The sequence below is a fragment of the Neoarius graeffei genome, chromosome 25 (assembly GCF_027579695.1).
Source record: "Neoarius graeffei isolate fNeoGra1 chromosome 25, fNeoGra1.pri, whole genome shotgun sequence".
Lineage (NCBI taxonomy): Eukaryota > Metazoa > Chordata > Actinopteri > Siluriformes > Ariidae > Neoarius > Neoarius graeffei.
This window is the reverse complement of record NC_083593.1, coordinates 56829326-56856727: the sequence shown is the minus strand read 5'-3', so window position 1 is coordinate 56856727 and position 27402 is coordinate 56829326. Positions and strand designations below refer to the sequence as shown.

The window sequence follows — 27402 nt, the reverse complement described above, 5'->3', positions numbered from 1 at the left end:
CGTTCTATTGATGTGTCATTTGCACACGAGTCTGAGTCGACTCTTCCAAGTGAACACACCGATGACTCTTATTTTAGATGAAGGCAGCGCAGTCACTCTAAATTCAACTATCAAAATGCTTCCAGAATGTCATGGGATTAATCTCTTTCAAAATCCGAACTGTTTGTTAGCATGAATGGTGAGACATAACTCATATTTGACTCTCAGGTTTGTGTACATGATTCAGCATTCAGGAAGCTCTGCTAGCATCTGTATTTTAGAAATTACAACACATTTCAGTAAACGTTTTTACTTTCTTAAAAGGTAGAACAAGATTGAAATTTTCATGTAGCCAGCTGGAGGAAAGTTACAGGTCAAAACATCACAAAAATGGCAAATGAGCCACTTAGGAGCCAAAAAAAAAATTTGACTGACCATCTGACTCAATGCCTGAAATTCCCAATTTGCAATGCGATCATATAAGCAAACAAGCAGACAACACGTTTGACGACAAATCCATTTTATTACCTCAACATGCAGTTACAGAATATGACCTTGAATAACTTTTACATTAATTTCCATCATCAGCATGTGCTTTACAGCAGCTCAGACCTTTACCAAGGTACGAAACAGCAAACAGCAAAAGATACGAAAACAGCAAATCTTTTCAGTGCATTAAAATACATTTCACGTTTCTATGAAAAGATATCACTTTTTTTAAGAATTTGTTAAATATCTATGTATTTAAATATAGCTCCTCATAAAACTGCAGTAAAATTCCATCTATACGATGGCGGTGTCTGTATAAACTGACGGATGTGTACCATCTTTTATTTCATATACAGTTAAATCGAACAATAGATTTGCAAAGGAAATGTCTAATACAGACGTAAAAATATTCAACATCAGCTGCTGTCAGGGTCGTATGTGTGTGTGAGAGAGAGACAAAACCAGTAATCCTCAAAAGGAATTTAAAAAATATTTAAAAAAAAAATTGTACATGCACAGGTCCAGAGAGGCTGCGGTGAGATAACGAACAAGGCCGAGTTTCTGCAAAACACACCACACACACCTTAACCATGGGGGGGGGGGGGATAAAGGATTATAACCTGCAAGAAAGAATATGAAGCAATGGGTGTGTGTTTTTAACAACCCTCAGGATTTTAATATTTATAATTCCTATTCAGTAAGGGTCATGGTGGGATCACCTAAGACGGATAGTTTTGCATTTCCTCACAATAAGGGTTTGGTTTAATGCAAAAGGATTGCAAGGGAATACGAAAGTAGCTAAAAAAATAAAATCTCCACTCACTATGACCCTTAGGGGGCTCCATAGTTCAGCACAAGGAAAAAAAATTCATTTATTTATTTTTTATAAATAAAGAGGCGTCCCCTCTCTGGACTTCTTCAAAAGTGGATATTAAAAACTAATCCAGTAAACCATCACCAGCAGGGGGGACACATGCGTGCGCACACATTCCGTAATGATATAAAAGCATTGTGCAGGTGTGACAGCTCTGAGCTGATCCAACACACAAATCACAGTAAGAGGATAAACAGATTAAAAAAAAAAACCCTCACTGAATAAAAATCAGAGAATAAAAACCCTCCCATGCTGAGATTTGGAGAAAGCAGAGAATCAGTAGCTGTAATCAAATGTAAAATCCAGTTTGTAGCAGCGAAGCTGCTGTTGTAATTATAACAGAGGAATCTTATTTAAAATAAGATGCCTACAGCAGGAACACACACACTTTGGCCAAGATTATAAGCATAAAAGTCACTTGAAAACAGACCTCGTGTTTAAAGCCTCGTTTTCCTCCATAGATTTTAAATTAATTTCACGATTTCAATAGCTGATGCATTGCATTCGGACACAGACGTAATCTGGAAAAACCTTCCTGTAAAACGGGCTGTGTCGAGAGGAAACATTGTTTAAATTTTATTTAATCTTGAAAAATGGAATGATTTTAGATCACAATTACCAGTTTGTTTTTTTTTTTTAACATTGCCAAGCATTTTCTCATTGCTAATTCTGACTCTTGAAATAGTCACATTATAAAATCACAGACTCTGATGGTAAGACATTTTTGCACAGCAATCACTACTGTAGAGAGAAAAGTGTTTGCTAGTCCACACTGTCAACTGTCTAGAGCTTTAATGTGTATACTTCATATTGATCTTGACCAAAAACGATGGGAGAAAAAGCGAGGTTTAAACTTTAACAGTCGAGAGACGATCAGCATCTTTTAATAAAACAAAGACGATAAAATTCAACACTGGGACACCTGTCAGCATAAAACCGGTGTGAAGTGTAACAAAAAGGTGCCAATATTTTAGGCAAAAAGCCCTACCACATTCCTGCATCCATATTACATCTGAAGTTTTTGTGTTTTTTTACCCTATTATAAATAGGAGACATTTCCTTTAAAGCGGCGTAACACACTTCTCTGATCTCGCTGTCGTCCGAGTGAAGGACAACAGAAGAAAAAAAAAAAATTTTTCAGTGCACAAGACGACTGCAGCAGAAAACGACTCGTTTCAGGAGTCCTGATCACCACCCAGCGCTCCATCCACCTCAATCTTAAACAGGAAATATAGAGCTGATGGGTACGATTACCTCCAGTGACCAAAACAAAAGGAAAATTAAGAGTTTCCTGATACGAAATACTCGGACACACAACTTCACGGAAGTTAGCAGCGATGTCACACTCAAACACAAGAGGAAGATCAGACAGGGTGCACTGGACACAAAAGTGTGAACGTGAAATTAGATGCCTTGGACGAACAGCATGACCTGGTTTATACTTCGGCGTGTCCACTAGAGGGCAGAAGAAGTGAACAGCAAGGAAAAAGAAAAAGTCGTGCAGCAGAGCGAACAGAGGAGAAGAAGCGCATCAACAACTTCAGGATTGTTCTAAAATCATCTGGAGTTTGCGTTTTTCTGCGAACATTGCGTGCATTAGTCCGTACAGCAAACTGTCCCTCACTGAAAAAGCACCACTATAAGAGATTTATTTAAAAAGACCGAACGTTTCCAAAAACAAATTCAGAAATATTAAACATTAATGAGCACACCGTCTTTTAGCTTCACAACTCCGAGCAAGGCGAAGGTTAGCAAAGAATGCATAGAGTACAAGCTCCGCCTACTGCACATCATCCCCAAAAAGCAGTTTCTCTTTTGAACTTCTACCTTCAACACCACTTCAGCTAACTAACATCTGAAACACTGAAGGTTTAAATACGGTCCTGTCTACAGTAGGGGTGTAACAATATCGTCCATCATATCATATCCTTCGATACACGGCTTTCGATTCGATACATTTGTGCACTGAATACATTTAACAAGCTGCATAATAAAGTCATGACATCATACCACTTACATAATCATGTGAGGTATAAAAACAATTTCATCTTAAATCAAGCAAGAACCACTTTAGCTAAGAAGTGCGCCATGTTTCAAGAGCATACAATTCACGAGCATACTGACGCGTGATAGCTTTCAGGTCAGGGATAAGAAAACACTTGTGATGATGACGGCTGGCATCACGGTGGACTGAAACGTTACACCAACATCCACGCTTCTGCACGGAATGAGACAGACACACCCAGTTCATAGCTGCTATTCAGTAAAGTGAAAGAATTCAAAAACACGTCCAGGGCTACAGAGAGCTGCGCGACTGCCAGGACATTTACATAACAGCTTCATTAAACACTTCAGACACACCCCCTTTACAGTCACACCAGTGGAAGCTTGGCCAGAAAGCCAATTTTTAAATTTTTCATTTTATTGAAAACGCGTAGCTTTTCACTACGTTCAGACTGCAACCTGAAACGACCCATATCTGATTTGTTGTGAAATCCGATTTTTTTGTTAGGCCGTTCACATTACCAATTATATGAGACTTGTATGCGATCTCCAATATTAATGGAAAACGACCCAAAAGTGTCCCGCATGCGCAAATTGACATGTAATAAGCACATCTACGTAATACGTAAACAACAACAAAAAAAAAAGCGCACTCTTCAAGTTTGCAAGTAAAGCATGGAGATGAGGCGAGACCTGGCGATGTGGCTTTTGTGGCGGCGGCGGAACTCACAATAATCTGATTAGTCTGGGCAGCAGACTAATGAGACCGAAGGTGTCAAATTACTGGAAATTTCCAGAACAATCTTATAATCTTGTAATACAGGATGGTTTAAGTTATAAATCAGTTATAGAAACTGTTTTATTTAATCAGGCTAACAGATCAACATCCAGGTCCCTACCAAATCCACCATTAGCTTGATCAATTCTATAAAAGTCTATTTAAATTCTGAAAACTGTACAAATGTTGTTGTTTTCCACCAAAGAGGCGGGATTAGCCAACGCAGAATAGTGACGTTTGTCTCTTGTTGATGACGTGTAGGTCGCATGAATGCAGCCTGTCCGGTCAGACTGCAGTCGCATGTGAAAATAACGGATATGCATCGGAATTAGGACCACATATCCAAGCGGCCTGGGTCGCATGTGGAAAAGAAAAAAAAAAAATCGGATCTGTGTCGTTCAGATTGTCAATAACAAATCAGATACAGGTCGCATATGGGCAAAAAAAATCGGATATGGGTCGTTTCAGGGTGCAGTCTGAATGTAGTCTTTGTTTCATTGCACGCTGAGACGAGTCCGAACAGATCAAACACCGGCATCATGTTTCAGCGTTTTATAACCAAATTTACAAAAAAAAGGTGCAGTATGGAGAGTTTAGGGATCCATGCCAAGTTTCCCCAAAAGCATCATGGTACAAAGATCATTAAATGGTAGAGCAAGCAGCACAATGAACACTCACTCTCCTAGTTAAGACCTTCTTAGCATCAAGAGGCTTTTGGGAAACCCACCCCTGTTCAGTTAGCAGAAATGGAGTATAGTAGTCACACATCATTGTTTTCGTAAGCTTAGAAAGAGCCCTTTATATCTCCAGAGGGAGCGGAGCCTCGTTCACAAAGCCACCATGTTTCTATAGCAGCCCAAAATGAATCCAGTACCAGAAGGAAGACATAGAAGAAGAAAGACGAGGAATCAGTGGCTGCTGGTGCTGGCTGAGAAGTTTGAGAACCCAAATTTTGAGAAATGAAGGATCGTACTTATTTAGCATGAGAAAAAGCCAAGGAGTGTGAATCCTCATCAGAGAACTGAAGGCATGAAGTGAAATCAAAGCGGGACAAACATTGGTGTGACTAATATTGTGATAAAAGTGTAACATTAAAAAAAAAAAATAAAAAGGTTTTGCACTAACAGCTACCGAAGATTCAAATACACACTTAGAAAGGGAGGGGTAAGGGGGTGAGGGAGGAGCAGTCAGTTAGTTGCAATCCCGCCAGTATACAACACCAAATCCTACATAGTGCACCTTTAAATCATTTGGAAACGGAAACCTAAAGCAGTGTTTATTTTTGCTGGATTGAAAATCATATCAAATTTGAATCGAATTGTGTGCATCGTTACACACCTAATCTCTCTCGCTCACTTGTATCTGATCAGAGCGAGATCAGGTTTGCAATTAGATTCATCACGATTTTGTGCATACAACTGGACAAATTTCCTCACCTCAACCAGAGTTGGTCTGAAGGCTGCTTAACACACAGCTCTGTACACGATTAGGATTTAGATTAAACGTACGCAAATTATTCAGTGTTGTGTGTCTGAGTTCATCTCCGTGTCGCAACACAAACACGCTTCAATACAGAAGTAGTGTAGCGAGTTGCGTTTCTGTTAACGCCTTAAACACTCACTCAACGCTCTCGCACTTCAAAGCAACACTTCAAAAGTTCAAGCACAAGACTTGAAAAAAATAAATCGCAAAAGATCAAATAAAGGACCCCTCACACACACACGCCAAATAAAGTTGACCCTCTGCGTGTTGCACCTTCACTAATAACGCTGTCTTTAGTGCAAGTCACGTGCGGTTTAGGACACGGTGAAACTTCCTGTCCTCTATAAACATGAGCTGAACTCCACTGTAGAGCTGATTGTGAGAAATTTATAAAACGGAGGTTTTTGTTGTTTCAACAAACCACTTCTTCAACGTCCAAGTGATAAGGACACCATCACCACACACGCGTTAATGCTGACGTCAATCTATTTGATTTCACAGCCATTTAAAAAACAAACAAAACCCCAGCCACCTGACAAAGCCGCAGAGAAAACTATCATACCACTTCATAGGCACATTCACGCAGAGTTTATTACAAAACGCATACAAAAACTGTTTCATGCATGTCAACTGAGTCACGAGTTCTGCACCCTAACGTAGGCAATGCACAGTATTTACTGAGCACCAGGCTTCCCCTCTCACACACACACACTAAACAGAAAATATAGAAACCTACACAGAAACTGCACAAGATTAAGCTAATCACAAATGCAGATCTTTTTTTCCCCTCTTCCTAATGGAAGAGTAATCAGATGCCTCTGACCGATTGGCTCAGGAGTGGATTCCGATCGGCGGGTAGGGGACCTGAGATGGGAGTAGGGAACGTAAACACGTTTGCATAAGCTGCAAAATCTTAAAAAGCAAGGAATATTAAGGAAAAAAAATTAATGCATTAAGAAAACCCATAATATTCTTACAACGAGAAAAAAACCTGGGTTACATTTGATAAAACTTCTGATTACTGGAAAGGCCTTTGGAATTAAACTGGGGAAGTAAACGCTTCAGGAAATAATAAACAAACTCCAAGGTGTTAGCGATCTCAGTGCTGTGAGATTTGACCCAGCAATCAGACTTTTTTTTAGCTCCCGTTTAGGATCATCTCGGGTCCTGGGCTCGGTCCGGCTGCGTCTCCTGGAGGTCTTATCGAACCCGTCTTCATCACCAGACCACCCACAGCGAGACCTCCGGCGTTCAAGCCTCCAGGGGAGAGAGACTTCCTGCAAGATAGGGAAAAAGTTCAATTTACGAGTGAACGAGAGAACGAACACACACGTCTGTCTTAATGCTTAACATGAGCGTGTCCACTAGGGGGCGCAGAGATTCCTGGGCCAAACCAAGAAACATTTACAGGAAACAAAAGAGAAATCCATCACTGAGCCAAAAAACCAGAACACTAACACTTCCTTATGAACGTCTTTATGAACTCATGTGTTATAATGCATTATGACTGAGTGCATTATACTTTACACACATCTATTATGATACATTCTAAGTCATGTTTAGAATCAAGTGCATTACTTCAACAATAACAATGCATTCTATAACGCGTTTATAAACTTAAAATCAATGGAACACACCAAACAGGCGTTCCATGAGGTGTTTAATGCCTCATGGCAGTATTCCCCCCTCCCCCCAAAGCATCCATATTAAATCCACAACGTAATCACGGAATAAGACACTTTTGAGGCATTTTACGATCTTTGCAAATCGCCACAATATCATGATTGTTGTTTTCTGTGAATAAAACCTTTAGAAGAGCAGAAATAAAACCTTCATTTGTAAAAGAGAGACTTTATAAACACGCAACAGGACACGCATCCCCAACAACCAATCAGCATTCACTTGGCACACACACAGCACCATGGATATAGAGGATGTGCACGTGACGTCACGAGGTCATGTGATATTTGTTTATCCGCCATTTTGGACGGCAAGGTCGTGCATAGAACTTAGACGAACCCGTTCTAATTATCAAGTGTGTGGGAGTAGATCTTTCGAGAATGGTTATATCTTGTTCAGCATTTGGTTGTACCAATAGACAGGGCCAAAAGGAGGGCGTGTCATTTTATAGATTCCCCGCAGACGAGGAGAGACGCGCAAAATGGGTGTCCGCTGTGCGAAGAGAAAACTGGAACCCCAGTTCTTCCAGCCGAATTTGTAGTGAACACTTCATATCAGGTAGGTGTAATCTTCTAATTCAATACTCCTAGTACATCTGTTAAGTTGATTTTCGGATTGAATGATAGCTGCATACTTAGAAACTAGACAGTCTCAAACGTTTAAAATGGCTATGCCGAGCCCTACTACCCTGGCCTAGTCTATGACAATGTTTTATCTTTTTGGCTCATATATGCCTTTGAAAGGCCAATCCATAGTAGGGATGGAGAAAATTAAAAAAAAATCTTGACCGACCACCGAGCCTCATTAGCCGGTTAAAGTCGGTTAACCTAGGAGTTTAAACAGGGATGCAAACGGCAGATGCCGTTTCACGGCTGAAACGCGCAGATCCGATTTTTTTCTTTAGGGGGGCGTTGGAGTGTCTGAATAATTTCATCAGAGTAAATTCTGTATTAAAATTACTAAATAAGCGATAAAACGTCCTGCATAGTCTCTTTATGATAAACGTCTTAATGCCACTTACCCGCGAGGTTATCAAGTAGACTTCCTTCTTCGGGAACTTTCAGAGGTATAGTCGGGATACCCATCCCGCAACAAAATATTTATAAGCTTCCAGGCCCCTGTAAGCTTTGAGGGCTTTGCCAGTGTATCACGATTCATGATTAACAAGAAAATTGTAAATGTCGTGGTAGGCCAGATCGGGCAAATCGCCGGCACCGCAGCTCCGAATTTCCCTGAACAAGGATTGCGGCAAGTTGTACGGATCTGCAATCCCCAACCTGGAACACTTTTCCACGTAACGCTGCCTCACGTCACCTTCAAGATGCTGAACAAACTTAGACAAGTAATCGCGCGATGTAGATGGGGTATTTTCCGAATTTTCTTGGGGATTACTCCCTGGATCCATTACACTCACGCAAGGTAAACAATCCTGAAGCCGTCCAATATGGCGGAGTAAACACGGACGGGTCACGTGACTGCAAAAGGTCTATACATGAGGATCTTACAAGTGCTCATAATCCCCCTGCATCACCACAAGTATAACTCCACCCTTACACCCTGTATAGTGAACACCTACTGCATGTTCATATGGAGTGTGTGTGTGTGTGGGGGGGAATCCTGATTAAACTCCTGAAAAATAAAAATCTGAGCTCACCGAAACGCCATCTTCTTCAGTAAATGAGCGTCCACCGTGTGCCCAGATAACGAGTGCAGCGTCCCCAAGCTTCCTGCTCCATCACTGAACACACTGGAGAGGCGATTTTCACACCGAGGCTCCAAAGATGCCTGGATGGTGAGGGGAAAAGTGAGCAAATGACTTCTGAAGCAAGACATGAATTTGAAAAAATGTCACAATATTTTAGAAAATTCAACTTTTGCATAAGCCTATGATGAATCATCTGTCGTACTGACCTCTGACTGGATCCCCGGGGGTTCCGAGTCCTCTATGTGTAAAGCACACAACTCCAGTTCGATGTCTCGGTCCGGGTCACTCTCCGTTCCATCTTGAGCCAGGAACTCGGGTCCATGTTTTCCGGTAGTGCTGAAGAAGTGAAGCAACGCAACACACAAAATTAGTGTTGAAACAAACATGTACCATACTAAACAGTGTCTTCTTCCTGTTTGGCGTTCTCAGACTTAACACTCGTGTGCATGAGATCAGGTGAGAGAGTCAGGCGAGTCTCCCACTCAGAATCTGCCCTAACGAGTAATCATCACTGACACCCCCCCCCCACACACACACACACACACACACCACCCACCCACAGCTAAAGTGCAGTCAGAGCTTCACAAGTTAAGTGCGTGTTACCTTTCTCGGAACCCGGAGTGATTTGACTCAAACCCACACGGACTCCACCGGCACTCACCCTGTCCCACATGAGAGCTGTAATCTGCTTTAAAAAAAAAAAAAAAAATTTGTAAGAGAACAGAGACACAGCAGCATTCATATCAGACAACTTGACAAACTGTAGGTGGTGCTGGTGCTCCATCAACCTGTCTGTCTTTTCTTCCATCATGTCTGTTAATCAACTCCAATAAATAAAAAAAAAAATATTTAAAAAAATTTGGTTCAAGCCACTAAGAAGAAAATAAAGCAGACTAAACCCCCCGGGAAAGGATATTACATTTTATAATACTGTAAACTTAAATAATTTCGCTGAATGTTCAATAATAAAATTATTATATTACACTTTATAACAATTAGAAATTACACTTAAAAAAAAAAACAAATGTATACATTCTCTTTATATTTGGGAACAGAGTCTGAATTTTTGTGTTTGTTTTCCATAGAGAAGGAAGATGGACAGGGTGAAGGGAAGGAGGAGTGTACTTTATCAGCTATTCAGCGTCTCTTCATTGCTAAACTCCTGACTGATTTTGGAGCAGGAGCATAAACAGCAGCGCTCCATCTCTCTCACACACCTCTCAAGTTGATGAGCGTGGTGGTGGTCGTGCGGCCGTGCGTCGCCGTGGCCTGAATAGGTTCGGTGGTGTGGTGGTCTGTGCGAGACGAGCGTGAAATTGCGCCCCACTTTGAGATGATGGGACCCTCGCTGAACGGGATGATGGGGTCCTCGTCCTTCACACGTCTGTATGGCTCAGAAACGTGCAGCCAGCGTTTCGCCGTGCACTCACTGTCCTGCTGAAAGGGGGGAGTGCACATCAGCATTTAAACGTGGCTTCATTAACATTACACTACATTTAATGATTTACACAATTTTTTTTTGCATTCAGTCGACTCAGTGTTTGAGGTTAAACAACTTTGGAATTCTATGATGTTCACTGATTTGTATTAAAAAAGGTGCATTTTTTAAATGCTAAGTGTTTCTTTGAGTATTTAGGCCACTGAACTGTAAAGGGGGCTAATTTTCCAAGAAAAATCTAAAAATTTCCAACATTAAAAGTTGTAAACTTACAAGAAAACGCTAATATTCTCAGAGATTATGAAGTTATAAATTTGCTTAAAACCCAGGTTCACACCTCGAGCTCAATAACTGCCCAATAGCAACACTGTTTTAAGCAAGACAAAAAAAAAAAAAAAATCAATAAATAAAAAATATGCAAGACCATCATCTGACACCAAAATAAAAAATTCCAACAATTTGTTGTAACTGATGAGTACAATATTGTCCCTCTTACAAATCTCGCTCTCTCTCTCTCTCTCATGTGAACAACTGTATGTATTCATGCACATATGAATCTGGCTGTGCCATCATGGTGGTTTAATGTTAAGCTAGCTAGTCAGTGAAACTCCACCTGACATGCTAGCAAACTCAATCATACTGGGTAGCTAACGCTACTAGAAAAGAAACATTTCTACATTTTATTTATTTGGCAAGATTATGCTAAAACATTTCTGAAAGCACTTCAGATAAGTTATTCATGTTAGTGTAACTCTGTGTTTACACGCTAACAGTGTCTGAGTTAACTAGCTATGTGTAAACATTAGCCGTGGATAGGGCTGAACGATTTTAAGAAAAAACTGAATTGCGATTTTTCTGGCAGATATTGCGATTATGATTTCAACCACGATTTTTTTTTTTTATTTAAATCGAGTTTCAGTGCAAATTAATTAATACAATGAATTCCATAAAGCTAATGCAAGAATGAAAACTGAGGTCAACAGATTTCAAATGTAGGCCTGTTTAACATTGAGTGCCTGAGGAACAAGTTATAATAACTTAAAATAAAGAGAGCCATCTTTAAGTAAACTTTTGCTTCTTTTACTTTTCCCATCTACAACATATCAGACATAAAAAAAAAAAAAAGGTTGATCAATGGCTCAGCAGCATCAAAATATTGCACTTTTGTAAAAGAATGTACATAAGCATTATAAATTATAACTAGAGCCAACAATTCCCCTGTGGGAAATTGAGAGAGTGATGCAGTGCGCGCAGCAGTCACAGTTGCAGGAGCTGAGCTGGAATGTGTGACTTGCCATGAGGCTACAAGCCTGCGTCTCTCTGAGAGGGAGCAGCCCCTCCCTCCTGAATGTGAGTGAGTGAGAGAGAGAGAGAGAGAGAGAGAGAGAGAGAGAAGCCCCTCCCTCGCGCGTGTGAGAGAGAGAGTGAGCAGCCCCTCCCCCACCCGCGCGCTGTGAGCAGAGACCTGGAGAGGCTGTGACACACAGTGGTAGCTGACAGTGTTTTTACACCATGCTGGGGCAATACGCAGAGCATACATGTGTGAAATTATTGACGAAACAAAACATGGGTCAGTTTAGGAGCACTGAGAAAAACCGCAGCTTTGACGATCCCAAAATCGTGTTGTCCGAGATCGCGATTTTCGGTCAAAAAAACGATAGATCGTTCAGCCCTAGCCGTGGACAAGGCTACGGCAACTTGGCGGGCAAATCCATTTGGCTAACCAGACTGCATCGCTATTGTAACGTTACTGCTAGCGCTAAAAGCACATTTCATTGCAAGCTTTCTCTTGGAATAAAACGTTTATAAACCTCAATATGCTTCCGCAGGTTGGACAGTGAGTTTTTCTAGGCTGCAATGTGATTTGTTTTAGTCAAACAAAGCAAACATTTAAAACAAAACAACTCTATTCCTTTCAGAAAACTGAAACAAGTTCTAGCTATAGCCGCGAATGCGCGCATTCCCCAAAAGAACTGCCTCCTTCCATTCTGCCATCAACTGATCGTGTTAAATAATGCTGTTGAGGGATCACTGAACTTAAATTTTATACACAGTCTATGGACATGACCCTAGCGATTACTGATAGTCTGTCTCAGTGTCACCTGCGAAAAAACCAAATCACATTTTAGAAAAGAAAAAGCCAGCCACTTTCAAAGCTGCTTCATAATGATGAGGACCTTGATAGAAAATGTAGTGGAGTAAAAAGTGATATATAACTTCACTACATTTGAAAGAAAATCATAAGTTGCCAAAAAAATTAATACTCAAGTAAAGTACAGATACTCAAAGTGTATTTAAGTATTCAAGTAAATGCGCTTTGTTACGGTCCACCTCTGAATAAATATCAGCATAAAGAGATTTATATTTTAGCATACCGTTGTTAAAATGTGAAGCTCCAACACAGAACACGTAAATGTCAGGTCTGAAATTAAATATTTCTTACCTGCAGCTCAATTTCAGTTCCTTTTGAGGATCTTTAAATACCTACAGGTTATAGTTAACGCTACGCTCACTGCTTAATTAGTTTGTTATTTCATTTATGAAAATATACAAACACAAACGAATGTGTTGTAAAAAGTTATTGCAGAGGCACTATAATAATAAGCTAGGATAAAGGTGAGAGAGAGAGAGAGAGAGAGAGAGAGAGAGGTGATTCTTCTCACCATGTGTTGGGAACATGTGTGAGAGTAAACAGGTTCCGAGTCAAACGGACCGACAGCACCACACGACCACGGTGAATAACGGCCAAGAGGCGTGTCTGCACCTCCACACTTACAGCTCACACACACTCCGCTCTCCGCATGCTAAACACACACACACACACACACAGAGAGAGAGAAACAAGAGGTCAGTAACGGTCATTGAATCCTGTGTACACATACATTTCATGTTTAAGGAAAACCTCGGCCCGGCCCAGTGCGTCAACACCAAGTCAGAAAATTCCACAACTCACTTTAAAGCCACATTTTAAAAGAAACGCTGAACAGAATATTAAAACACCAGATAAACTCCAGGATACAATATTAGCTTGAGAATTAATATTTTTTTTTTAATTATTAATTTTGAAGAAGTTATTTGTATGACAGTGCATGAGGGCCATCAGGGTTTACACCAAGAGAGAAAAATCTCAATGAGATTTAAGTCTTAAATTTATGAGGAAAAACTCTGATATTCTCAGACATTATACAGTTATAAATTTGCAAAGAAAAAAAAAAAATCAGAAAAAGGTCAGAAATTTACAAGAAATAAAACAGATATTCTCAGACGACAATCCCATGCTTCTCGGCCGCAGTGCATTCTGGGAAATGTACTTAAATACCTGTTAGTGCTTTATTCTTTTATATCATGCGATCAAGGAGGAAAGACTGCATTTTCAACAAAACTCCGCTCAGATGTGGCATCTGTGGTGCGGTGTTGATCCAGTCCTATGAAGTCATGACTTTTATTACAGACTCTGTATTACTATCATGGTCAATATTATGGGATTTATTTTTAATGGAAAATCAGGAAGCCAGACTGGAAGATTTACAGGTTTCAGGGTGAAGCAGGACATTTTTCTTTCCTGGACACTGAAGTGTACAGACTTGTTCATGTTTTTTTTTTTGTGTGTGTGTTTTATTTTTAAATTTCATGGTGTGTAAATATTTAATATTCAAAAATTACTTAACCATTTATATTACAGATAATTACATCAAATTAGTTGTAATCAATATGATGCATACACAAAAAATTACATTTCTAGAATAACTACGTTTCTGGATCTCTGACCATTGTGTGCATCTGAAAAACATATATTTAGCTTTGTAACATAATGAAAGCAAGAGAGAGAGAAATAATAGGGAGAAGAAACAGAAGTGATGAACAACTCCGTGTGTTTTGTGTAAACGCCCACCAACATGCAACAGGCTGCGTTTAGAAGAATAACAGTGAGTCAGCAGGCAGGGGTGTGTGCTGCCAAACTATCCAGCATGAGCTCCAACGAGAGAGAGAGAACTGCTACTTGCTCAGATTCGTCAGTTGCTGAGCAACAGTTCTGCTTTAAATAGCCGTAACAGCACAGTGAGGGAGGACGACGTTCTGCTGTCACACTCAACAACTGAAGACTTCTAATGAAACACCCACCAAACACCCACCACACACACACACACACCTCAGAGCAGAGATCCACGGTGAAGACAGTGGAATGCTGTGCTGCTCGGCCCGAGCCATGATGCTGATGTGACCACTGGTCCTGACGGAGAGAGTAGAAATCCTCAGAGCCCAGAGCGGCGCGGCCATACGCCTCCTGACCGACACAAACACAGCACGCTGTATTTACATGGTTTAGGCCCTAGAAACAATGCTGCCTGTATAATTATAGGTTTCTTCCCCCCCCCCCCATTTAAGGGGGGGGGGGGGGGGGGGACACCACACCAAACAAAACAAAAATCAGCAATGGAAGAGATTTAAAGCCAGGAATGTAAAAATAACTGGATAAAAACGTCACAGATGCAGGTCTCTGGTCTATCTTAAGCAGGAACTACATATTTGATGTCCTGTTTTTGATAACGGACTCAGTTGCTCCGTATCAGTTGGGGGCGGAGCTAACTTCAGAGCCGGAAAAACAAACACTAAGAAGTGAAGCTGGACCCACGGTAATAAAGCAAATCTGAAGTTATAAACAGTTACAAGTCTGGATACGTACGCGGTGCAGGGCGGCTCTCCTGCTAGAGGCGCTGCAGTAGGCGCTGTCGAGCGAGTTGAAGCGCTCCCGGAGAGGAGGATGATAGATGGACGAGTGCAGCACCTCCAGAGGGAGCGAGTTGCTCCGGCCGTCCTGTCTATGGTACAGCTGAGGCCTCCAGAGACGCCGACTGTCATAGACGGGAGCGTACACGCCATGAGTGTGAGAGTGAGGGAGGGGTGGATAAGAGGGGGAGGGGGGATACGGAGACAAGCCTAGACGAGATGGGAGGGACGGGTCAGGGTAGGGAGCAGCCAGAGGAGGTGGTACTGAGGAGTCAGAGGTGGGGCTGGAGCGAGTGATGCGAGGCAGGTAGGGTTTGTGAGGGTTTGGAAGAGAAGTTGGGAAAAAATTAGCTACAGAGAGAAAGAGAGGAAAATAAATAAATTACAATTAAGTTTAAGGATTCATCTTCAGGCTGCATTTTATTTTATACTGAGAGAGCGAGAGAGAGAGAGAGGGAGGTCACCAGATGGGCAGGACGGTAGCTCATACGCAGATCTCTGCTCAGGAAAGTATGTGACCTCATGGTGACCTCTTTGGGGTAGAGAAGAGGGTTTGAGGAGCAGTGAGGTGTCTGAAGGAGGTCCTGATGCGGGACTCTTCGGAGGAGAACCAGTTTTCCTGGGGGGGGGGAAGCCCACATGCTCATTGTTCTAGAACTTTCTATAATTATAACAGAGTTAAAATGAGCATAAAATTTTTTATTTAATTAAATAGGAAAACACCTGAGACACCCTACACTCGCTCCTAAAATACAATAGCACCCCCCTAGCAACCACCAGGGACACCCTAGCAACCATTTAAGATACCATAGCTACCTCTAACCAACCACCTGGAACACCCTTGCAACTACCCAAAACTCCATACATCACCCCATAGCAACGTCCTAGCAAGTATCAGACACGCAACTTAGCAACCACCCAAGATATCTACCGAAAGCCTAACATTCATGTAAGATACCATGTCAACCACCAACCTCCTGAAACACTGTCAACCACCTAGAACATTTTACCAACCACTCAACGCAACAGCAATGGCTCATGCCCCTTTTCCACCACAGCAGTTCGGGGCCAGTGCTTAGTTTGGAACCGGGTTTTCTGCTTCCACTGACAAAGAACTGGCTCTGGGGCCAGAAAAAACGGTTCCAGGCTGGCTAGCGCCAACTCTCTGCAGGGCCAGAGGAAAGAACCGCTTACGTCAGCGGGGGGGGTGTGTGTGTGTTAAGACCAACAACAATAACAAGACCACGAAAGATCGCCATTTCTAAGCGACGAGAAGCAGCAGCTGTACAAACGAAGTCATCCATTATTATTATTGCTGCTGCTGCTTCCGTGTTGTTTTTGCTTTGATATTCGCGCCAAGGTTTATGTAAATGTAGCGCCATAACTGACATATACAGCGACGGAATGACGTGGCTCCCCTTAGCACCGCGAGCTATGGAAAAGCAAACTGGTGCTCAGCTGGCTCGCAAGTTGAACGAGTTGTGAACCAGCCCTGGAACTGATTTGGTGGAAAAGGGCTCCAGCAACCATTTGAGATACCACAACCACCACCGAGGAACATCCTTGGAACACCAGAGCAAATCACTGAGAGTAACATCCAAGCAACCAACAGAGATAATGAATCTGGAGTTCGTGTGCGCGCGTGTGTGTGTGTGTGTGTGTGTGTGTGTGTGTGTGTGTGTGTTGAAGCATGTCTCACAGGTCTTGGCTAGTAGCTGGAAATCCCTCAGCCAACTCCTTCATCACATCATGTTCCTGCTCTCCTCCTCTGGGCACAAGACGAGTGGGGGAGGAGCCTTCCGAGGCCACACACTCCTGCTCACCCACACACACGTCTACAGCTGAGGACTTCACAGCACCAGTTTTGGGCAGAAGAGACGGACGGGTTCCTGAGCAGACCTTCTTATTCCTCATTCGGTATCTTGGAGGAGGAGAGATGGACAAAAGAGCAGTGAGATGCCGTGTGTGTGTGTGTGTTGCACATGAACAAAGTGACGGGGGGGCTCCTCAGTCATGTTGTTCACTGTGCGAGTTTACGTTATATAAACAGCACACATTTCTGCAGATTGTTCCGGTTGCATGTGAATGTCTAATGCACTGACAAATATTTATAAATAGTCATCCCTGTGTGCCTGAGTGTAGAAGTGTGCACGCACTCACTTCTCCAGCTCGTCCTGGGTGTGGGCGAACGTGCAGTTGACACCGCGTGGGCAGGTTCCTTGTTGCCGCAGGTCTCGGCACATGCTGGTCTTGTATTTACTGTTGGGCTGAGACTACACACACACTAAAATTACATGTTGTAAGTTCTTATTCATCCCTCACCTCATTTCTTTTCATCCATTTTACTTTGTGCTTATAAAGGAATTTTCATACATCTTAATTTACAAAAAAAAAAAAATTGTAAAAGTGAAAACATTTCATTAGAAACTAAAACTCATCTTATATTTAATTAAAATACCTAAACAGCAATTTTTAAAATTAGTTTGACAGATTTTTGCCTTTCACTTGCATCCAAGGTAGAGTGGCAGACTGTTGGCTCCAACCCCTTCAATTATGCAAAGGGAACCTGGCGAGTTTTTTTTTTTTTAAAGTTCAACAAATCCTAATTCCAATCTCAAATCTCAGTAATCATCTCAGGAAGGTTTCCTTTGCACATTACAAGTGCAGGTTAAAGCCACGTCCCAAATTTCACAAGCTGGAGATCGGGGGGGGGGGGGGGGGGGGGGGGGGATGGAAGTGAAATATCTAGTGAGTAAATATTTATAACATGTTGAATCGAAAATATTCCAACGTTGCTCAGAGTTCCACCAATCTTTATTTAATCTGGATTACTCTTCATAAATTTCATCTACATGACAAAGCGAGGCAAGTTAGTTCACCAATACCAGCAGGAGCATAGAGCAAAACTGCTGTTATGGTAACACTTGCCATCATGCGAGACTTTTTCTTCATATCAGTACTAAAAGCCCTCAGGACAGCGATTTTTCAGTAAAAAACACTTCGAGTCTCAATCCATTTTAAATCCAACGATAAATCATGATACACAAGAATTTTTCGCTTACCGGAAATGTCTCATGACTCTTTTTGCTGAAATTCTGGATGAACTCGACGAGCCCGTGGACCACGACCTTCACTGCAAACATCGCAGACTCGAGCTCCTCCCATGAGGGGATGGCTGCATCTACTCAGAGAGAGAAAATGTCATTCAAGTGTCCTCACACCCCGTGGTGTGCAGTGTACGTGGGTATACACACACCCAGGTTCTGGTCAATGCCAGCCAGGAGTTCCAGCGGCGCTCGGAGGATGTTGAGGTTGGCCGGGTCTCCAGTTCTCTGCAGGACTATCGTCAGCTCCTGAACGCTCTTTGCAAAGGATTCTGGGGACTGGAGCTGGAACCAGGGTGTAGAGGAGAAACAACACTTATTTAAATTTTAAAAAAAAATTTAAATTAAAAAAAAAAAAACTGCATACAGGAGTACAAATGTAAATTGTGTGTTTTCTCAGATTATTAAACTCGTGTGAGATCAGGTGAAAGAATCCAGTGATTCTTACTCAGAATCTGCCCTAACGAGTAAATCATCATTGACACCACACACACACGAGTAAAACACATGAAGTATTTTAAACTTTGAGGCTACTTTTAGAAGGACGTTTTTTGCCTCCATCAGAAATCACACTGTTACACACTGCGGGTTTGTTGTAGGCGTCTTTGTAGGTGGAGATTTTTTTTTTTAAACTCTGGCGAGTGGGAGAAGAAACCAACCCTGATACTAATCATGGAAAGTAAAAAAAAAAAAAAATAGAATGTTTATTTAATACAAAAAATGTGAAAGTAAAATAAAAGGATAAAAACTGAAAAGTAAATCTAAAAAAAAAAATACATTTGCTTTTTTTAAATTAATCGTTTACATATCGATAAATGCATACAATGAACAAGAAAACAAACCCAGGTTTAATTATATTTTAAATTAAATGCATTTACTTACATTGTTTAAAAAAAAAAAAAAACCCAGGGTTTCCCATATATAGACCATTGTGTTGTGCAGCGCCACACAATGGATTCCTATCGCCACACAATCAGACTCGCGATTTTGAAAAAAATAATTCCGTTGCATATCGTTCCGTTCATTCATAGTGCTCTTTCTTCTCGTTCACGCGAGCGCGCGCACACACACACAGAGAGAGACGGAGAGGCGTGTACACAGGCCTGCTGGTGCGCATATACCCGGACTGCAAGTAGGCTCATGAAGGAATCGGGGTCTCTTTCTGGGTGAACCCCAACAGCTAATTAAAAATAACGCAGCCTTCCCGATTCGCCTTCCGACCCCTTATTTTAAAAGGTAGCCTATGTCGTGCTTGTGATGAGCTTTATCATAGCCTTCTTGGCTTCATGAAACGGACATCCCTGAGTCAGGCTATAAACCAGTTTTGATGCATACAGTAGCAGCTTGACGCGAGGAACCGGCCTTATTGCATTATCCCGTTTATCCCGCTTCAGCATTCATGCAAGTTATTAATAATGGTTTGACATTCACAATAAATAAGGATTTCCCACTAGCCTAAATAGAATGTTATACTCGCAGGGATGCCTAGTTGATGCTATCTGAAGCATAAAATCTGAATATTTTAAGAAACATCTTTATTAGCTTTATTGGCGAAGTAGATTTCTCAGCTATGAATAGGGTAAGCACATAGAAATTCAGTATTCCTTTGTATATTTTTTTGATGTAATGGAAATTTTAGTGCTTTGATGAAGAAAATGAACTTTATCCATAGATTAAAACAGACCTCAGGAATAGGCTCCAAGGGGAACACCTGGCAGCCTGCTTACGAATCTCCATAAACTGTCCTGAACCCAATGACTTCCCTTACGATAGGGCACTTGAGGTTTTTTTTTCAGGAAGCCACGCAGAATTAAATGTTTTGATAGGGCATGCAGGCTTTGCACCAATTAGGGTAATGCTTTTTCATTGTTAGTTGCCTTGGTGTTACCTTAAGTGGTTTCTTACATTAATTATGATAGTTTATTTTATTATTATTTTGTTGTTACATTATACTATTTATTTCATTTTAGTATTGGTTGAGGTAAGTGTTGAATTCAATATTTAAAATAAAAACCTCCAGCTTGTTTTTTGCAATTTATTCCTTGAATGTCAACTAAAGAATGATTGAAAAATTGCCACCAAAAAGGCAAAAAACTAAGGTAAAAACTAAACTTTAACTTCAATTTTGGTGAGTAATTTTCATAAATTTAAAAGACAGGTTTTCTACCAACATCAAGCCCAGCAAACTAATGGCCTGTCCTGTAATGTAAAGTTGGGTCGAGGAATGAAACCAGGCAGGGTTCTGGTAAAAACTGTTTTAGCTGTCTTCTCTTAAAGAACTTAAAAGAATTTAGATTGAACTGAATAATCTCAAATGCTTCTTGTAGCTTTAAAATAGTCCCAGCAGGTGACTCTGAAGAAAAATACTGTGTTTGAACACCGCCCGCTGTAAACACTTTGCATACACCCCAATGACCGACTCCACCGACTGCCACGACACCACCGCGCACGATTCCCTCATCGGCACAGTGGAGCACCACAAATTGCTACCTGGTCTGTGGGAAACACTGAACCCACTAAAATAAACAATTTGAAATATAGTCAAACAAAATTGGAATAAAATAATGTGGATTGGACAAAATTGGTGGCCTGTGAAAAACCTTTTGATAAAATCCAATATGGCTGAAATTGACACGTTAAGCTCTGCTTCAGCCAAGGAATCCAACGAAACCTAATTTTTGAAAAATCAAGCCAATGGTTCAAGTTCCATGCATAAACAACTCCAAGTTTGACCTGCTGGTGGTGCTAGAGCACCCCAGGTACAAACATGACTCAGTGAAAAGAATCAGGGGACTGATAGCCTGGGAAATCCCATGCTGCTTTGCACAATCATTCCGATCTGAAAAGACAGCATGGAAACTATGGTCTAAAGGCTCGTCTGAGTTAGGGAGCCAATCAGAGAGTGGGGAGGGGTGGAAAGACGGTGACGCGTACTACTCGACAAACGGAAGCTTGTAGTTTATTTGGGACTGTTTATGGATCACATTTAACATGGCGGCGAGCGATACGAACCAAACTTTCGATCAAGCTTTAGACACTGTTCTGAATAGTTTAGAGCGAAAGTTTGTTTTAAAAAAACTCTTTCCTTCTCTTCTTCGTCACTGGGTACAACTGCCATGATTGGCCATGGGCTACGTATACGCCAAATGATAGACATTCGCAACGTCCAATAAACAGCCGTTGACAATCGTAAACCACACCTCCCCTACGAGAAATTCAATAGGCGGATTCCAGACCATATTTCACTTGTGATATGGTCTGGTGTTAACCAGAGTAGGGGACTGACAATCACTGAGCCAAAACTCAAAACTTTTCATCATACGGCTCAATGGATTGAAGAAAAGCCTATGCAGTGTCCCTGCTTGGCCCCTAAAAACGGACCCCAAGCAAGAGCATCTCTGACACCCCGCCTGCCCCTACTGGGCAAGATGTGGGCGCAAAACACTTTATACCACCAAATGTGCAAGAGGTGCATTTCAGACAAGACATCATGGGAAATAAAATGAAGAGAAAGTGGGCAGTACCTTGTCTATAATGGACTGCATGTGTGATTTGTGGACGAGGTCGCCGTACAGCAGAGAGGACCACTGTTCAGGAGAAATGCGGAGCCCCGCCTCCATGGCGATGTGGACAATCTGGGCGTCGTGTTCACGCCTCAAAGCCTCGTACGTACGAAACTCCTCCTTCAGCTGCATCAGCGAGGAGTCTTCATCACGCTTCGTCACCTGACAAGACAACAGGAGGATTAAAACGCGACCAACGGGAACGTTTATTATGAGCTCATGACTCTCAGCGTGCGGTGTTCTCAGATTATAAAACTCATGTGTGAGATCAGGTGAGAGGATCAAGTGATTCTCCCGCTCAGAATCTGCCCTATGAGTAATCATCACGGACACCAAACGCACATCCTCTATAATTACATCCCATGTTTATATAACATTTAGCAAAGTCTAGTCCAACTGCTGCATCAGAAACATTTCATCTACTCCTTTTACAATCCCACCAAAGAGGGGGGGCAAAAAAAGTGCACCACTCTGGGACAGGAGTGACATTCCTGCCCTGCCAAGCACGCCGGAGTCACGACATAACACACCCACTCTCAAACACTTGGGCAGCTTTCTACAGCACAGATCAGATGTTCTGTCACTCTGCCATCACATCACATCAAATCAACTTCAGCCTGAGGTCATAAAGTAAGGAATAATATAAACACTCCACAGCATGCAGTTATAATAAAATCATAAACAACAGGGTAGCGTTTGTAGCAGAGTCACTGCTCTCACCTTGAAGCATGAAGCTCGGTACAGAAGCTGCACCACGTGACCGATGCTCGTCTTGGAGGCCTGAGGGAACCGAGCTTCCAGCTTCTGGACCACGAAAAGCACCAGAACTTTCCGAGAGAGCGCCGAGCCGTCCTCGAGAGCCAGCAGAACGAGCTTCAGTGCGTCCTCCTGCATCGCTGAAACACAAACACACAGAGCGATGCTTAAACACTGACTGAATCAGGTACAGAGGAGAGAACTCGTGTGCCTGGTGTTCTCAGACTCTAAAAACTCATTTATGAGATCACATGAGAGATTTTTCTCCCAATCAGAATCTGCCCTATGAGTAATCATCATAGACACCAAGCAGGACAACATATACAAAACTTTTATTCTAAAGGCCCAGCTTTTTATATTGGAGCGCTTAGTAAAACTCAGCTGCCATAGCAACATCACTAGTTTGTGGTTTGTCTCTGTATGAATGTGCATCTTGTCCATTAATGTTCTTGTGTCGCTGTGAAAATGGAAAACTACAACATTAGGATTTAAACTTGTCCACTTTCGAATGTGGTGTTTCAGCCACGTTTTTAGAGAAACTGATCATTCCACTGCGCCATACAATTTTTTTTTTTTTGGGGGGGGGGGGGGGGGGGGGTCCTCCCCTCTGGTCCAAAAGCATCTAAAGTCAGGAGCTTACAGGGGCCCTGGCAGGGAAAAGGCACACCAACATCTGCACGTCTGAGTGCAGGGGGACACCACGGCCCAAACATGCGTGTTTGAAACACAGCCCCACCCCCACAGTGTGATGTCCACGATACTCACCAGGTCCAAGGAACTGACACCCCCGCGCCCGGACAGCAGCCCACAGGTTGGCGGAAAGCTGCTGTGGGTTCTGGTGCTGCAGGATGAGCTCAGTGATGGTGCGTTCTCCCAGAGAGCGAGCTGCCCGCAGTGCCCTCACACGACCCTCCTCTTCTACCAGCTGGCAATTCACCAGCATCACCAGCTTCCTCTGCATGGGCCGACTGAGCGCGCTCGCACTCTGAGATGCCACACCTTTCTCACACACATAGGACAGTTAAATAAGTAGTTACAACATGAACACTTTACATCAAGTTGATAACAGTTATGTAAAAAGGACGTGTGACAGCACCCTTGTGTAAGCTTCACTTGCACTAATCACAATCTCCAACTGCGTTTAGCTCCACCTACTTTATACTGAATACACAGTTATTGTGAGGAAGTTTATAACAATAGGCCATTTGCAGGAATTGGTCACGTGTCCATTTTCCCCATAGCAACAAGCCCGTGGTGGACAAGCTAACTTGACATTCCTTGACAACCACAAGAGTTTGACTGGCAATGTGAAGCAATCCATTTCTATAATAGCAGTTTTTACCTTTTCTACCGTCTTTTCTTGACCTGAATTTTCGTGTGTACATGGAAAAAAAAGTTTGTGGTTTTAACTTCTGTCGCAAGTTAAAGCAAATCATTGGCCATAAGAGTTCTTTGGACTCAAGTTGGTCACCGCAGAAAGAAATTCACGTGCAAAATGGTGGATTTCTCAGGTATGTTTATAACTTATAATTTCTCCTTTTCTACCTTTATTGGTTGCTTAATGTGTGAAGATTCTTGAAAATACAGATACATAAACATATATCCGCCATCTTGCACGTGAATTTCTTTCGGCAGCGACCAACTTAAGTCCAAAAACCTCTTATGGCCAATGAGTCGCTTTAACTTGCGACAGAAGTTAAAACCACAAACTTTTTCCAAGTATACACAAAAATTCAGGTCAAAAGACAGTAGAAAAGGTAAAAACGGCTATTATAGAAATGGATTGCTTTGCATCGCCAGTCAAACTCTTATGGTTGTCAAGGAATGTCAAGTTCGCTTGTCCACCGCAGGCTTGCTGCTATGGGGAAAACTGACACAACCAATTCCTGCAAATGGCCTATTTAAAAGGTCACTAATAATTCTGACATTGTACTGCAGACTGTGGCCACAAGAGCCACATTAAGCTTGTTAAACATCCTGCTGTGTGCATACACACACCCAAAAGAGAAAGAAAAAAAGGCCTTTTATGGTTGTTTTATTTCCCGTTTCCAGACAGCTTCCACAGTTCATGAAAATCTTCCGAGGACATTTGAAACTCGATACTGACACCAAATTTAAAAAAAAAGAAAAAAAATCATATCAATTTCCCTGATTAAAATAAGATTATAAAAAGGACCAATTTTATTTAATTAGGCTGCACGTTCTCAAGCTGGCAGAGACACTGAAACTCTACACTTCATCTCTGACGCACAAACCCCAACCACACACAGGGGGAAACAGGAAGCACTCAGATCTTCTCTCTCACACACACCTCAGAAACACAAGAACAGTACATCCTCACCAGATCTCTCTCTCACGCGCGCGCACACACAGCTGAGACTGATGGTTGTGCCTGTACCTTTCCCCCCTGTGATGGGTTTGAGGTACAGTGCCAACTCCTCCACACATGTCCTGCACACATCATAATGCTGTGTGTCTTCAGCGCTGCCCAAACACACACTCTGGCTTTCAGGAACCTGCGCACACACATGATGATATTTAATAACAAATCAAGGGGGAAAACCCTCATCAGCTTATCTTACAAGTTTTTTTTTTTTAAACCATTGTTCTAAACCACACAAATTCCCCCCACAGCCCCACTCCTACAACTTCACTACATCAGCTATTTTAAATCGTTCCACTTCTGGAAGTCCAACCCACCATCCCAGAACACCCACCCCCCTCACCAAATATGCCAGAATGCACACCCCCATCTCACAATCTCCACCCACTATAACAGAACACCCACCCACAGTCTCATTTTTATTCTGAGACAATCAGGAATGAAACAGCGCGCCTTTTGGCGGATGCCGCCTTTTTCACGGCCGAATCGTGCAGATCCGTTTTTTGGGGGTTTTTTTAGGGGGGGGCGTTGGAGTGTCTGATTATAATTTCAAAGTAAATTCTGTATTAAAATTACTAAATAAGCAAATGCCGTTACAGTCCATGAAACATAGGAAGTATGAGAAGAAAACAGTAAATCAGAAAGCTGCGCATGTTTGCGCGAAAGCTGCGCAGCTTTCTGATTTACTGTTTTCTTCTCATACTTCCTATGTTTCATGGACTGTAACGGCATTTGCTTATTTACAGAATTTACTTTGATGAAATTATAAATCAGACACTCCAACGCCCCCCCCCCCAAAAAAAATCGGATCTGCACGATTCGGCCGTGAAAAAGGCGGCATCCGCTAAAAGGCGCGCTGTTTGCATCCCTGGACAATGCCACTTGTACTGCCCCACCCCCTTGCTCACCTGCACCCCCACTAGCAGCAGCAGGGCGCGGTTGACGGGCAGCAGCTCGATGTCGATGCTGATGGTGGTCTGGTCAAAGGGACAGGCCTTACGGTGCAGTTTGTGGAGACACGTTTTACACACGGTGTGTGAGCAGCCCAGACTGATGGGTTTGTGTCCACCAGCATTGAATTCGTTCAGGCAGATGGGGCAGGACAGGAACTCCGTCCACTGCGCTGCCTGCACGGGCATCCTGGCACCTCCGGGGGGCGTTCACAGGTTTACAGAGATCACATGATGCCCAGGTCTGACTGCTCACACACACACCTGTGGAGAAACAAACACACAAAGGCAGAATTATTAATGAAACGGAAAACAAACCGGATGAAGAAAGAAAAACGTTAGGAAAGAAAGTAGAGGAGTGAGGAGAGAGATAAAGATGAGAAAGGGAAAAAAATTGGTAAGGAGAAAAACAGGAAGGAGAAAAATAAAAAGAAAACGGATGGATAGAGTGAAGGGGAAAGAAAGACCTGAAAAGAGGACAGGAGAAACTAGAATGAGAGAAAAGAGAAAGAGCTGTGAAGAACTGAGACCACGTGGGTGACCTCTGTGGTGCGCGTGCACGTTCCTCCAGCCCACCTACTTCATCTCTCCAGCTCCTCGCGCGCGCGCCCCGTTAACGCACCGGCACAGAACCGGGCCTCACGGGAGGTAAACACATACATACAGAAATAAACAAATACACAAACAAACCTTACAGCTACAGCGCGGTGGCGTGTGGGTAAACAGCGGCCGCCATTTTACCTCACGTCGTGACCGTTATCGTCTTCAAAACGAGCTCGCGCGTGAGCCGCTCGAGCCCCATCTTCCCCGGTGCTGCAGGTTTCACGGCAGCGCGCGCGCATCCTCCTCTCTCCGTTACACCGGGAAAACTCGTGTCACTCAGCACGCGGTACCGCGACTGAGACCCGCGCAAAGATCGAGTCCCAATTTAACTCCTTCCTCCCTACATCAGTTCCCTACACAGTGCTGGCAGGCGGTCGCGAGCCCCCTGAGTAGTGCACTGCACAGCCAATAGGAAGCCGTTTGGGATTCGGACAAAGTTTCTCTTCTTCGGTTGGTTATATGGAGGCTGACGTGTCCCGAGCGCACCGCCCCCTACCGACCCGCCCGAGAGCTGAACTTCCGGTTTCAGGCTAGCAAAAGGAAGTTAGCTCTGAAAAACCTTGAAGCTCTAAATCGTTAATAACGTGTTAATTCGACTTAATCTCTCACTGAATTACATCTTAAACTATTCCATAACATCTATCCTACTAATGCATACATCTCCAGATTTTTCAGATATCGATGACAGCTGTACCTTTTGTAAAAAATAAAAAAAGATGGAGAAAGTATCATCCATTTATTTTATACAGTAAATGCCCATTTTGTATCACCTTTTGGAAAGATTTGGGAAATTTTCTTTTCGCTAAAACGACAGTCAAGTATCACTTTGATAAGAAAATCATTATTTTTGGCACTATCTCTTTATATCTCATCTCATTATCTGTAG

At 42.4% G+C, this 27402-nt stretch overlaps 1 protein-coding gene across 7 annotated transcripts in view; it reads right to left on the bottom strand.

Annotated features, from left to right (window-relative positions):
• Nucleotides 1-482: 482 nt before the first annotated feature.
• rc3h2 (ring finger and CCCH-type domains 2) overlaps nt 483-27402 on the bottom strand; it is a 43349-nt gene continuing 16429 nt past the window's right edge. The window contains exons 1-19 of one of the 7 annotated variants that reach the window (XM_060908894.1): nt 26604-27110; nt 25872-26177; nt 24922-25096; nt 23346-23579; nt 22545-22720; nt 21786-21986; nt 18414-18546; nt 18220-18338; nt 17318-17430; nt 16857-17078; nt 15622-15776; nt 15114-15508; nt 14580-14714; nt 13093-13233; nt 10209-10428; nt 9595-9679; nt 9198-9327; nt 8941-9071; nt 483-6883 (exon numbers count right to left, since the gene is read on the bottom strand). In XM_060908894.1, the coding sequence (XP_060764877.1) occupies nt 6745-6883; nt 8941-9071; nt 9198-9327; nt 9595-9679; nt 10209-10428; nt 13093-13233; nt 14580-14714; nt 15114-15508; nt 15622-15776; nt 16857-17078; nt 17318-17430; nt 18220-18338; nt 18414-18546; nt 21786-21986; nt 22545-22720; nt 23346-23579; nt 24922-25096; nt 25872-26102 (3135 nt within the window). In that variant the 5' untranslated portion in view covers nt 26103-26177; nt 26604-27110 and the 3' untranslated portion in view covers nt 483-6744. Of the gene's footprint in view, nt 6884-8940; nt 9072-9197; nt 9328-9594; nt 9680-10208; nt 10429-13092; nt 13234-14579; nt 14715-15113; nt 15509-15621; nt 15777-16856; nt 17079-17317; nt 17431-18219; nt 18339-18413; nt 18547-21785; nt 21987-22544; nt 22721-23345; nt 23580-24921; nt 25097-25871; nt 26178-26603; nt 27111-27402 lie in introns of those variants that run through there. The other 6 variants (XM_060908895.1, XM_060908896.1, XM_060908893.1 and 3 more) reach the window with 6 other exon arrangements.